Raw genomic sequence first — 12,051 nt, 5'->3', positions numbered from 1 at the left:
CCGTGACTTATGGTTACCCTGATGATGACTCAACTAAAACCTCAGCGTTGTTCCTCTTCCTCTGGAAACTACGCGTGAAAACGATTCTCTACCGTCGCTTCTGTGGTGTCAGTTTCCCCTTTTCTTGTACCCCTCCTCATCTGCGTTCTTGCACGCTGAGAGGTTTGCAAACTGGTTTGGACAAGCTATGGTCTGCTAAGTCCTGTGTTTCTCTGGGCTGTGAACTCCCCCCCGCCGCCCTTTCCTCTGATCTTCCCATAGCAAACCTCCCTTCGTCCCCTGGGCTGCCGTCCAAGTCTGGCAGCTGCTGCTGTTCGCTTGATGGCTCCAGCCTGACACTGAGGTTACCAGAGCATAGACAACAGTAGTTAGGCTATTCCTGTCCAGATAGGGGCATAATATTGAGGATGGCGGTGATAATTAATGTTCCTACCCATCTACTGAACAACAAAACAGCGGAAGAGTCATATGTTCCGTGCTCAGGTGTTGGGCAGGTGTGAGAATAGGTGTCACAGTCCGGTTCACAGGCTATCGAAGTCCCAGCAGGGGACGTCAGGACCGGAGGCAAGATGGCGGGGTGGGAACAGGAACAGGGGTCCAGAAGCCAGGAGTCAGGAAGCCAAGAGTCCGAGGGTCAGAGAGCCGGGAGTCAAGAAGCCAAGGGTCCGAAGATCAAGAAGCAAGGAGTCCAGAAGTCAAGGGTTTGGAGGTCAAGAAGCAGGGAGTCAAGAAGCTGAGGTTCAAGGATCAGGAAGCAAGAAGCCAAACGCAGCAAGGCAGGAAGCATGTTGCTGTGGCAAAGAGCCAAAGGGAAATGCTGACCTTATATCCCTTCCCAGCTCTTGCCACCAGGTGCTGTGAGTTACCAATCGGCCTCACCTTGCCTCTTCAGAACAAACTTAGGAAGGCCCCAGTCCTACGAAGTCCTATTGGTCACAGGGCCTGGCTCCTTCACGCACACCTGACAATAGGACTCCCCACCACCCCAAGGACTCCATTCAACTGGGCATGCTCAAAGTGGGGATGGCCATAGCTGGCATTCCACAAACACACCACACACCCTACAAACTCACAGCACACTTGCAATCCATGCATGCCTACATACATTTATGGACATATCCAAGACACATCACACTGACTGACTCCCACCAGTAACTAGGCTTTTCTTGTCTAAGACATTTCAACTTTTTTCAAGCCTAGTTGCCTGAGTCTATGCTAACACCACTCGACAAAGTTGGAAGTCTTATCCCCCTCTTCTTCCAGGTTTGTTTTTTTCCTTCTGGTCATCTCCTGGCATGAAATGATTTATTACCAAACAAGGACGGGCAGCTACTTAACGAAGCTATGGATAAGTTTCCACTCCATGATCCATGGACCCTAAAGATTCCAAGAACCCCGATGGATCACACCAAAGCCCCATCTCGTCCACCATCCTGTTTTCAGTGGCCACCCCAATGCATCTTGGAATCCCACAAGCCGGACATAAGGAGTTGCATGAGCCATAAGCATGTTTCTCAGATGCTGTTTATTTATCACATTTTTTACTGCTTTATGTAATAAAATATCTGCACAGTTTACATAAAAGCAACAAAAATACAACAGTAAAATTTCCTAAAAAGAAACTAAGAATATGATAAAGATGCCACACCACTGTGCATCTCAGCTAAAACAAAGCAATTACAGTGGTACCTCTGGTTGCGAACAGGATCCGTTCCGGAGGCCCATTCGCAACATGAAAAGAGCGCAACCTGAAGCCCCTTATCTGCGCAGGTGCACGGCACGATTTGGCGCTTCGGTACATGCGTGAAGCACGATTTAGTACTTCTGCTCATGCTTGAGTGGCAAAACCCAGAAGTAACCCTTTCTGGTACTTCCTGGTCGCAGCAGGACATAACCTGAAAGAACATAACATGAAGCAAACATAACATGAGGTATGACTGTACACAGAAAGTGAATTCTAAAAATGTACAAGTAGTTGCAACAAAAAAGCAAGCTCCACCCCACCCTCCTTTTTAGAAACTGACCTGCAAGTTGTTAGAAGGGCTGGTGTGTAGAACTGCTGGGCACCTGCCGGTGAAAAACTGATTCAGAGCCGTTTTGCTTCTCCTATCAGCCATTTAATTGAAGTCTTGGGACTGTTTTCCCTACAGAATGAGAGACTTCCCCTTGGATGATGGAAGCAGAGCCTGCTTTTTTTAACCAACAAAAGCTGTCTAGAATTGAGCAATATCTCCAAAACAGAGATTAAGCACCAAAGTGCCATCAAATAACAAAGAGCATCTCCGTTTTCGGGAGATATTGAAATGTGGGATTCTCCCATTGCCACCTTAAGGATTCACAATGATACAGGTACACCTTTTACACCTGTAATCCAGCAGTAAAAACAAAACAGATGATTTGAGGTGGTTGTTTTGTGTTCTGTGCTAATGAAATGAGTTGCGCAAACATTTTCTCATTTGTTTATCGAGGAATGCATAGCCTACGTTTCTTTTATATAAACTAGGATTGTCCCTCCAGATACTGACAGATTGTACTCCCCACCATCCCTGGCCATTTGCTAGAAAACTGGAGGGCCACAGGTCCTTCTCCCCTGAGGTAAGTCAAGGTAGGACGGCATTTAATAGTCCTCTTCACACTTAAAATTTGTGTGTAATAGAGAATGGGGGAGGGAAGCAGGATCCTATATTTTTATTATTATTTTGTGTTTTTACATTGTAATTTCATGTTGTGAACTGTCCTCAGATTGACGGGTATAGGGCGGTATACAAATTTAATAAATAATCATCATAATAATGTGCAAATAACTTTCACACCTGCATTTGCAGGGCTCGCCTCTCACAGTTGGGAACCTCACTACATCCGGAAGATGTGAAAAGGGCTCTTGCTATTATGGCTGTAATAAATGCACCTGTCAGGGGGGACTACTTGATTCACTGACTGTTAACTGGGACAACAGATTGCATTTCTTCTGAATCATGTTTGCTTGAATTAAATAACACCACACGCTGGGCTCCTTTGTTTAGAATGGAATGAACAGTACCAATTTTTTAGAAAAAGAGGTGCCAGAACTCATCACGAACGCCTCCCTCATTCTCTTAGAATGGCAATGGCAGGTGCCAGAATGGAGTTCCAGTGAGTTCCAGCTGGGGGAAAAAGGCCCTGGGGATGACAGGCATTTACTTAATTCATAATTCCACTCAATGAGCTAGTTCACGTGCAACGCTAAGCCAAACCACGGGTCAGCGAAAGCACTAGGGCTCCCAGAGATGAGATTGCAACCACTTTGCTCCTTCCCCACTCCTCCTCCTGCCATGGTGCTGTGAGCTAAGTCATAGTTTGGTTTAGCATGCCATTCAGACCAAAGAGAGCCCAGTCTGTAGCCAAGGTTTGTTAAGTGGGTTTACAGCATGAGTCTGGGTTGGGATGCTAAGCCAAACCATGGCTTAGTTCAAAGCAGCACTGCAGCAGTAGGACTGGAGGAGGAGTAAGGTGGCTGCAATCTCCTCTCTGGAACTCCCATTGAAGACTTTACTACCCCATTTCTTCTCTTAGAAAAAGAAAGAATGACATTCAATGAAAATAGTAAGAATAAAATGGCAGCACTCAAGGACTACCTTCCCTATCATTGTCTCTCCTTGTCTCTTCAGATTCAAGCAAGCCAACTCAAGAGGTCCTGGAAAAGAACAACGCAACATCTTGGTCAGAATTCATTCTTATGGGTTTTTTGAGCCAATCGAAATCACCCAGTGTCATCATGACTCTGTTTGTCATGATGTTCATCATGGTCCTCTCTGAAAACAGCCTCCTCCTCTACCTGATCCACGTGGACTCTGGCCTCCATTCCCCAATGTATTTTTTCCTTGGTCAGTTGTCTGTCATGGATATTTCTCAAACTCTCGCCATCGGCCCTAAAATGCTTGTGGACTTTTTAAGGGAGAACACCATTTCACTGACTGGGTGCTCAGCCCAGATATTTTTCGTACTGCTCATGGGCAACGCAGAATGCCTAATCCTTGCAGTAATGTCCTATGACAGGTACGTGGCAATCTGCAAGCCCCTCCAATATCCGGTCCTCATGAGAAGAACTGTCTGTCTCATCCTGACCGCGGTGGTTTGGTTTTGTGCCTTTGGTGCCTTGGGACCCAGCATGTACATGCGGCTACTGCACTACTGTGGCTCCAATGTAATCTATCACATCTTTTGTGACCTCCCGTCGATGCTGAAGTTGTCCTGTTCTGATACATCTCGCTTGGAAAAGACACTGGTTTTTACTGGCTTTCTTCTGCTGATCCTCCCTTCAGCCATCATTCTGGCCTCCTATGTGTGCATTCTTGCTACGGTCTTGAGGGTGCACTCTTCTGAAAGGAGCCACAAGGCTCTCAGCACTTGCCTGTCTCACTTGACTGTGGTGGGGCTCTTTTATGGGGCAGCCATGTTCAAATACTTGAGACCCAGGTCCTACCAAATGCCATACCACGACGATATGGTTTCTGTGTTTTGCCTCATCGTCACTCCCATGATGAACCCTCTCATCTACAGCCTGAGGAATCGGGATGTGCTGGCGGCACTGAGGAAAACGTTCCGGAAAAACACATCTTGTGTACCTACCCCAAAATGGTAAATCTCTCAGGGGGAAAGCCACTGTAGCAGGCAGAAAATTCTGGCGTAAAATAAAGGATACCTTTTCTGTTTAAGAAGAAAAAACTTTAAAGGTCCCCAGCAGTAAAACCCTTTGATCTGCCTAAAATTGTTCAGCATTAATCCACTCTGGATTTGCTCCTTTGCCTGCAAATTTCATCCATTTCTGCAAATTTAGAAACAAGTTGTAGCTGTTTGTAAAGTCATAATTTTAGTGAATGGGGAAGACGGGGACACAACTTTGTTTTTTAACAACTCTAATGCCAGTCCCAAATAATGAGTCAAATTTGACCGACACAGAGAGGCTCCAAAGCAAGTCAGTCTGCTTTCCAAAGCTGCAGATTAAGATAACAAATTGAATCTTGTGGCCAGTGCATACCAGCAGGGCCACATTGAACTAACTGGTCCCACCAGTGGAAGCCAGAGAAAGGACATAGCACATCACAGCTTTCCTTCCTCTCCTTCCCCCCAAATCGATTCAAAATTGCTTTTTGAGTAGATGTGTCTAGGATTGCACTGTTAGTAATGGACATATATGAAATAAATCAAAGGCTCTTCTTCAGAAGCATAAGGACATAGTACAGGTGAAGGGTGTTCTATATTTGTGTGCAGCAACTGCTGAGAACTTGTGCATTGTGACTATTATTCAATTTTCAGTTAGTGCAACAAGCACAGTATACATTAAAGTGCATTGAAAAAAATTCCAGAGGAGTCTTTGTGTTAGCTTCTCACTGCAAAAACAGTCAAAGGGTGCTGTGGTGCCATAAAGATTGACAAAGCTTCCTTGGACTTGAGCTTGCTTTGTCAGATGCATGAAGTGAAACGGTACGTAATACAGTGGTACCTCAGGTTACATACGCTTCAGGTTACAGACTCCGCTAACCCAGAAATAGTGCTTCAGGTTAAGAACTTAGGTAGTTTAAAATGCAAACAAAATCAAATTCCTCCTCTATCCGTACTCCCAGGTAAATGTGCGTGGGATTACAGCTCAAATGCTTTGTTTATACCTTTCTTTGATGAACATTCACATTTATTAGGCAATTAAAGATAATATTTCCCTTCTGCCATTGTGCAAGAGAAGAAAGTATGTGATGCCAAGGGAATACAAGACTACTGTTTGCAGAAGTTCTTAAGTCTTGATCTCTCTCTCTCAAAATAGCAGCTAGTTACTAACATGTCTACCCAGAAGTAAATTTGATTGAATTTAAAGGTGTTAGGATAGCAAGCCTAGCTTTATATCTTCTACAAAAGAAGAATGTATCAATGAGTTTCCTTTTTTTTAATGCCAATTAATTTTTATTGATTTTCAAAAAAATTAACAAATTAACAACAAATTTCTTCAAATTTAAAACAAATTTAAAAGTTGGCTTCCCATCCCACTTCCAGATGTTTCTTTTCTCTCCTTCCTTTGCTGCTCTCAATAACATACTTTTTCCTAATTTCTATTCATTTCCCATCTTTCTTAATTTTCAAAAGCTGTGCATGTTTCAATTCCAGCTTAGACTTTTGCTTAACTACAGCATGTCCCCACTTATTCAAGTAGAGTTATTCTTCCTTTATCTATCCATATAAATTGTGAACGAGCTTTTCCTTTGAGTTTTGTAAAACTGAGCTGACTGTGAAATGTGGAACAAGCAAGCAGCCTCCTGTTCATGTCTGCAAACTGCTTGCTCACCTTCCTCTTGCTCTGCCACTCCAGAAGGGAGGACCACTCGAACTATAACAGAGATGAGGAGGAGGAGGAGAAGCTGTCACTGCCTGCTTGCTCATTGGCAACGCACACACACATACCCCTTAAAGAAAACATTGAAGGTACTTGCAGATATTGAAGCAATTTTAGGATGCAATAAAAAGAATAAGAATAAGAATTTATTATTTGTACCCCGCCCATCTGGCTGGGTTTCCCCAGCCACTCTGGGCAGCTTCCAACAAAGATTAAAAATACATTAAAATGTTACACATTAAAAACTTCCCTGAACAGGGCTGCCTTCAGGTGTCTGTTGTGGTTGCGATTTGTTGTGGTTGCGATTTCCACAGCATAACCCTGTGCTGTGTGAAGAAGGACTTTCCCCCTCTGTCATGAATCATTCCACATTCAGCTTGGGTGGGTGACCCACAGAGAGGGTTTTGCTATCCTTTCTCCCTTTGCTATTGCTAATGAATCCCCTTGCTAATTGTGAATGTAGAATGACCATCCTACCTATCCAAATAAATAAGAATTACACTTACGAGGAACAAGTTTTTGTGTTTCCATGTAATCATCAATATTTACTGTTCCTACGTCATAGGTAAAAAGAGAAAACTTGCCATTTCTTAGTGCTCGTTGTGTCAGACATTATGGAGAGTATGAAACTTGAGTCAAAAGCGGCTTCTGAGAAGGAGAGCGTGGCGCTAGAATTACACAAGTACATGCTTGCAGAAAATCTCTGAAAACTCTGAGCATTGGTAGGTGCACATGGTAAACAGCAGATTAGATATCATTAAATGACTGACCTTACAGGACCTGCCAATTTATTTACCTAACAAATAATTTTAAGCACTGCACATTTTGCATGGAGTTTTCTCAATGCCGCCAACATGTCCTGGTTCCTCAGGCTGTATATGAAAGGGTTCGTTACGGCAGGAACCATAGTGTAAAAGGCTATGATAATGATGGACTTCTCTGCTGTGTAGGAGCTTCTGAGAAGGAGGGCATGGCGCTAGAATTACACAGACACATGCTTGCAGAAAATCTTTGAAAACTCTGGGCATTGGTAGGTGCACATGTGTAAGGAATAAAAATGTCGCCTTTTCATAAAATCATAAGAGGTCATAAGGCCTCAAACAGTTACAGCATCTGAGTAGATGGCTGCAATAGTTAGAAACCACGGACTCACTTAGAGGCTTATCTTTACTGGCTTGTGGATAGAATGCCCCAAAACAGGGCAGATTGCTGTTAGGCTGTGGTTTATCGGGACACCTCAGCAAGCTTGGGCAGGGCATATCTCATGCATGCCTAAGGGGTGGTTGGGGTGTGGCTTTATCGCTTGAGCAGATGTGTGAAAGCACAGGAACATACCGCCTTATTTGAGTAAAAGTAATTAGGAGTAATTCCTCCATTCTGAAGGAAATCCGCCCTGAGTGCTCACTGGAAGGACAGATCCTGAAGCTGAGGCTCCAATACTTTGGCCACCTTATGAGAAGAGAAAACTCCTTGGAAAAGACCCTGATGTTGGGAAAGATGGAGGGCACAAGGAGAAGGGGACGACAGAGGATGAGATGGTTGGACAGTGTTCTCGAAGCTACCAGCATGAGTCTGACCAAACTGCGGGAGGCAGTGGAAGACAGGAATGCCTGGCGTGCTCTGGTCCATGGGGTCACGAAGAGTCAGACACGACTAAACAACAACAACAATTAAGAGTGATGGTCCCTGGATTTAGAGGGATAGGAGATGTCAACAGGGGCGAGCCTCCAGCCAATGGAGGACAGGGGAGGAACTTGTGATAAAAATGTGTGTTTTACTAAATGGTTGGGTGTGCCTGTTTTTGGACACCCATCCTTGCAAGTATGTCTCTAGAAACATTTTGCTGCTTCACCAATTTTGTTCAGGTTTCATTTTAAGTGTTCCAGGACCCCAGTCTTTGGACCAGTGTTTCATTTCCAACAACATGGTAAGCAGCAAATTAGATATCATTAAATGACTGACTTCCCAACCAAGCTGAAAAAGGCTCAGAATGGTGGCCGCAAAGGCACTTCCCCACCCAAAGGTGAACCGAAAGGTCACCCAAAGTGTTCAAGTGTCAAGTGTGACACTTATCTAGACTTCAAACACTAGCACAGCAAAGGCACGGGAAACAAGGAAGGCACTGCAAATAAGGTGGGGGTGGAATAAAGAGGTGGAAACTGATCACATTGGTTTGGCTATTGCATGAGGTGGATTCTTCAGAGTAGCCAAGGAGGCAGGATGGGGGCTGAGGGGGACTAGTATGGACAGTCTATAAACAGACATTGCTTCTGTCCTTCTTCATAACCTTCCATTGTATTTCCGGAAGTGGATTTCGCTGGCTCCTCCAGAACCTGCCAATATGTTTATCTAACAAATAATTTAAAGCACTGCACATTTTGCACGGAGTTTTCTCAATGCCGCCAACACGTCCCGGTTCCTCAGGCTGTATATAAAAGGGTTCGTTATGGCAGGGACCATGGTGCAAAAGGCTATGATAACCATGGACTTCTCTGGTGTGTAGGAGGACGCAGGGGTCATGTACATCAAAATGGCCGATCCGTAGAAGATCCCCACCACACACAAATGGGACAAGCAGGTCCCCAGGGCTTTATGGCCACTTCCAGAGGTGTGTGCTCTGAGGACTTGAAGGAAAATGGCTATGTAGGAAGCCAGGATGACTGAGATGGGGATGAGAAAAACTAGGAAATCCCCAAAATATGTGACTTTATTGAAGGCAGAATTGTCAGAGCAGGACAACTGAACAAGGGCTGGATAATCACACATGTAATGCTTGATCACATTGGATTTGCAGTAGGGAAGAGGCAGAACATAAAGGGAACAGGTTAGGGCCTGCACAGAAGACCAACACCAGGCCGCTACTGACAGCAGATAGCAGATTTCCCCTCTCATGAGGATTGGATATTGCAAGGGCCTGCAAATAGCCACATACCTATCATAGGACATGATAGCCAGGATCAGGCATTCTGCTCCGCCCAGTGTCAGCGTGACAGCAATCTGGATGACACACCCACAGAGTGAAGTGTCATATCTCTGGGTTACAAAATTCACTGTCATGGAAGGAACAATTGAGAGAACCTGGCAGAGGTCCATGAAGGCTAGTTGGCTGAGGAAGAAGTACATTGGCGTCTGCAGGCCAGAGTCCGTTCTCATTAGGAAAAGAAGGAGTCCGTTTCCCACCAGAGCTATTACAAACATGAAAAGCATCAGACCAAGAAAAACTCTGGGTGACCTCTGGTGCTGAAGCCCGACAAGAAGGAAAACCGTCCAGGATGTAATATTTCCTTCTCCCATTCCTCTTTCATTTGCCAGGATTTCGCTTGAAAACACAAAGAAAAAGCATGTGGGAAAAGCTGTTCATAATAGTAGAGTTACTGTTCATATATTCTTTGCACAACATAAACAACAATGATAGAGCAGTTTAAAATACAGTGTGTTAGAAGAATCTCTGAGAGCTTCCAGGAGGGATTTAGTCAGCTAGTTCAGGTTGGGAATTAAAGAGGACCAACTTAGCACTGTTATGAAACAAACCCACTCTTCCCTTCACCCTAACGATGGGGAAATGCTCTTGAAAGTGCCACTTAACATTGCTCGAGGCAATGTTGTATAACCTCCCTGCAAAACAAATCAGAATTAATGCTGAGACCCGACCTGCCCGTGGACTGTCTTGCCAGAGTGGTGCATGCTCTGGTTATCTCCCATTTGGACTACTGCAATGCGCTCTACATGGGGCTACATTTGAACTGACCCTCCCATCAGATGTCAAGGAGATAAACAACTATCTGACTTTTAGAAGACAACTGAAGACAACCCTGTTTAGGGAAGTTTTTAAAGTTTGCTGTTTTGTTATGTTTTTAATATTCTGTTGGGAGCCGCCCAGCGTGGCTGTGGAAACCCAACCAGATGGGTGGGGTATAAATAATAAATTATTGCTATTATTACTCAACAAGTAGCAGATTTTGTAAAATCTCCTTGTGATCATTGTGCAAGGAAATCAGGAGAAATGCTCAATGGGCAGGACTTGGAAACTCTATTGTGCTCTTTCTGGTGCTTGCTAAAAACATTTTTGTTTAGACAAGCCTATCTGGAATGCTGCTGTGTCTTTAGTTTATTGCTGGTTTTAATTTCCTCAGTGTTTTAATTGTTTTTACTAACTATTTCACTGGTTTATTCTTTTTGTAAACCTTGTTGATTTTGGGGGGATTTTTCTTTGCAATTAAGTAGTATATACATTTTATGAAATAAAGTTTGGTAACTATACGATGCTACCAGTAATATTTTAATAACCGTGAGCCACTTAGAAGTCTAGTTTGGAATTAAGGGTTATAAAAGCATCACTAATAATAATATATGGGCAGGCACGTCAGTCTAATAGCTTGTTTCCGTGACTGCAGCTATATTCTTAGACATGAGAAGATTTCAATAATAATAATAATAATAATAATAATAATAATAATAATAATAATAATAATTTATTTAAACCCCACCCTTCTGGCTGGGTTTCCCCAGCCACTCTGGGCGGCTCCCAACAGATAGTAAAAACATATTAAAACATCAAACATGCTACTCCATGATTATTTTACCTGGTCTGCTCCATGCTTCCTCTCCGTCTGATTTCTGCTTAACTAGGAAATTTATTAAATTAACTTTCAAACAGAAGAATACAGTACAGGTATGCATGGTAGATAAAACACACAAGCACAATTTTGATGAGATCCTGTGTATGATTGAATGATTTTTTTTAAAATGTAGAGGTTTATTATTATACAGATCCATACATGTGTTATACCGCTAGGAATGGGGAAATCTCTCTTCTCCACCAACCCCCACACTCCGGCCAGCTTTAAATTCACTTATTCCCATTTCCATTAGACTTTGTAGTTTGTTTCTTTTTAAAGGCCCAGTGAAATTTCAGCAGCATTCTAATGCGAATTTCTCCCAATACCCATCTTTGTGTATACAATTTTGCCTAATGCAAACATTTCTACAAGGCAATTTCTGTTAATATAATACATTCTCACTAATATATGCATTAACTCTAGTTTATGCATGTATGCAAACAGTATTTAACCAGAGAAGTGAATTGCAAAATTCAGATGTAGTGTGAAGTCAAAGGATGGCTGTGCTTTTGGTTTCTGAAGAGTGCGGAATAGGTAGATTTGCCTTTATGTGCAAACAGAATATAAATTCTCCTCATCCCTGCATCCTATGAGACAAAAATGGTAATGATGCAAATGAATGTCAATGCCAGGACACGAACGCACACCCTTTTTTTTTTTTTGGCAGTGTTTCATTAATGAATACATGTGAATGGGAAAGTTGGCTGGAGTGGCAGGCAAATCTAATTCCCATTTATTCTGTTTTGGAAAGAAGACTCGGTCATTTGGAACTCCCAAATCCAGGAGGAATTTTGGAAGAGTTCCTCAAAGCCCTACCAACCCTCTGTTTTAGGGGGGAGAAAGAGAGTGAAGTACATGAGATTAATCCAGCCCTAATGCCCTCTTCTGAAACAGCCAATAGTTGGGATGTAAAGGTAAAGGTAAAGGGACCCCTGACCATTAGGTCCAGTTGTGGCTGACTCTGGGTTGTGGTGCTCATCTTGCTTTATTGGCCGAGGGAGCCGGCGTACAGCTTCCGCTTCATGTTGCCAGCATGACTAAGCCACTTCTGGCAAACCAGAGCACACGGAA

At 43.4% G+C, this 12,051-nt stretch overlaps 2 protein-coding genes across 2 annotated transcripts; one reads left to right on the top strand and one right to left on the bottom strand.

Moving 5' to 3' along the window:
- Nucleotides 1–2,303: 2,303 nt before the first annotated feature.
- Nucleotides 2,304–4,621, top strand: LOC128408728 (olfactory receptor 2AG2-like). The gene is made up of 2 exons (XM_053378752.1): nucleotides 2,304–2,349; nucleotides 3,648–4,621. The coding sequence occupies exons 1-2, from the start codon at nucleotides 2,304–2,306 to the stop codon at nucleotides 4,619–4,621; spliced, it is 1,020 nt and encodes a 339-aa protein (XP_053234727.1).
- Nucleotides 4,622–8,722: 4,101 nt separating this feature from the next.
- LOC128408727 (olfactory receptor 2T27-like) lies at nucleotides 8,723–9,318 on the bottom strand. Its single transcript, XM_053378751.1, has one exon. The coding sequence runs from the start codon at nucleotides 9,305–9,307 to the stop codon at nucleotides 8,723–8,725; it is 585 nt and encodes a 194-aa protein (XP_053234726.1). The 5' UTR covers nucleotides 9,308–9,318.
- Between the last annotated feature and the right edge of the window lie 2,733 nt (nucleotides 9,319–12,051).

Source organism: Podarcis raffonei, chromosome 2 (genome assembly GCF_027172205.1).
Source record: "Podarcis raffonei isolate rPodRaf1 chromosome 2, rPodRaf1.pri, whole genome shotgun sequence".
In the NCBI taxonomy this organism is placed as follows: domain Eukaryota; kingdom Metazoa; phylum Chordata; class Lepidosauria; order Squamata; family Lacertidae; genus Podarcis; species Podarcis raffonei.
Note: the sequence above shows the minus strand (reverse complement) of the source record. Positions and strands in the feature narration are given on the sequence as shown.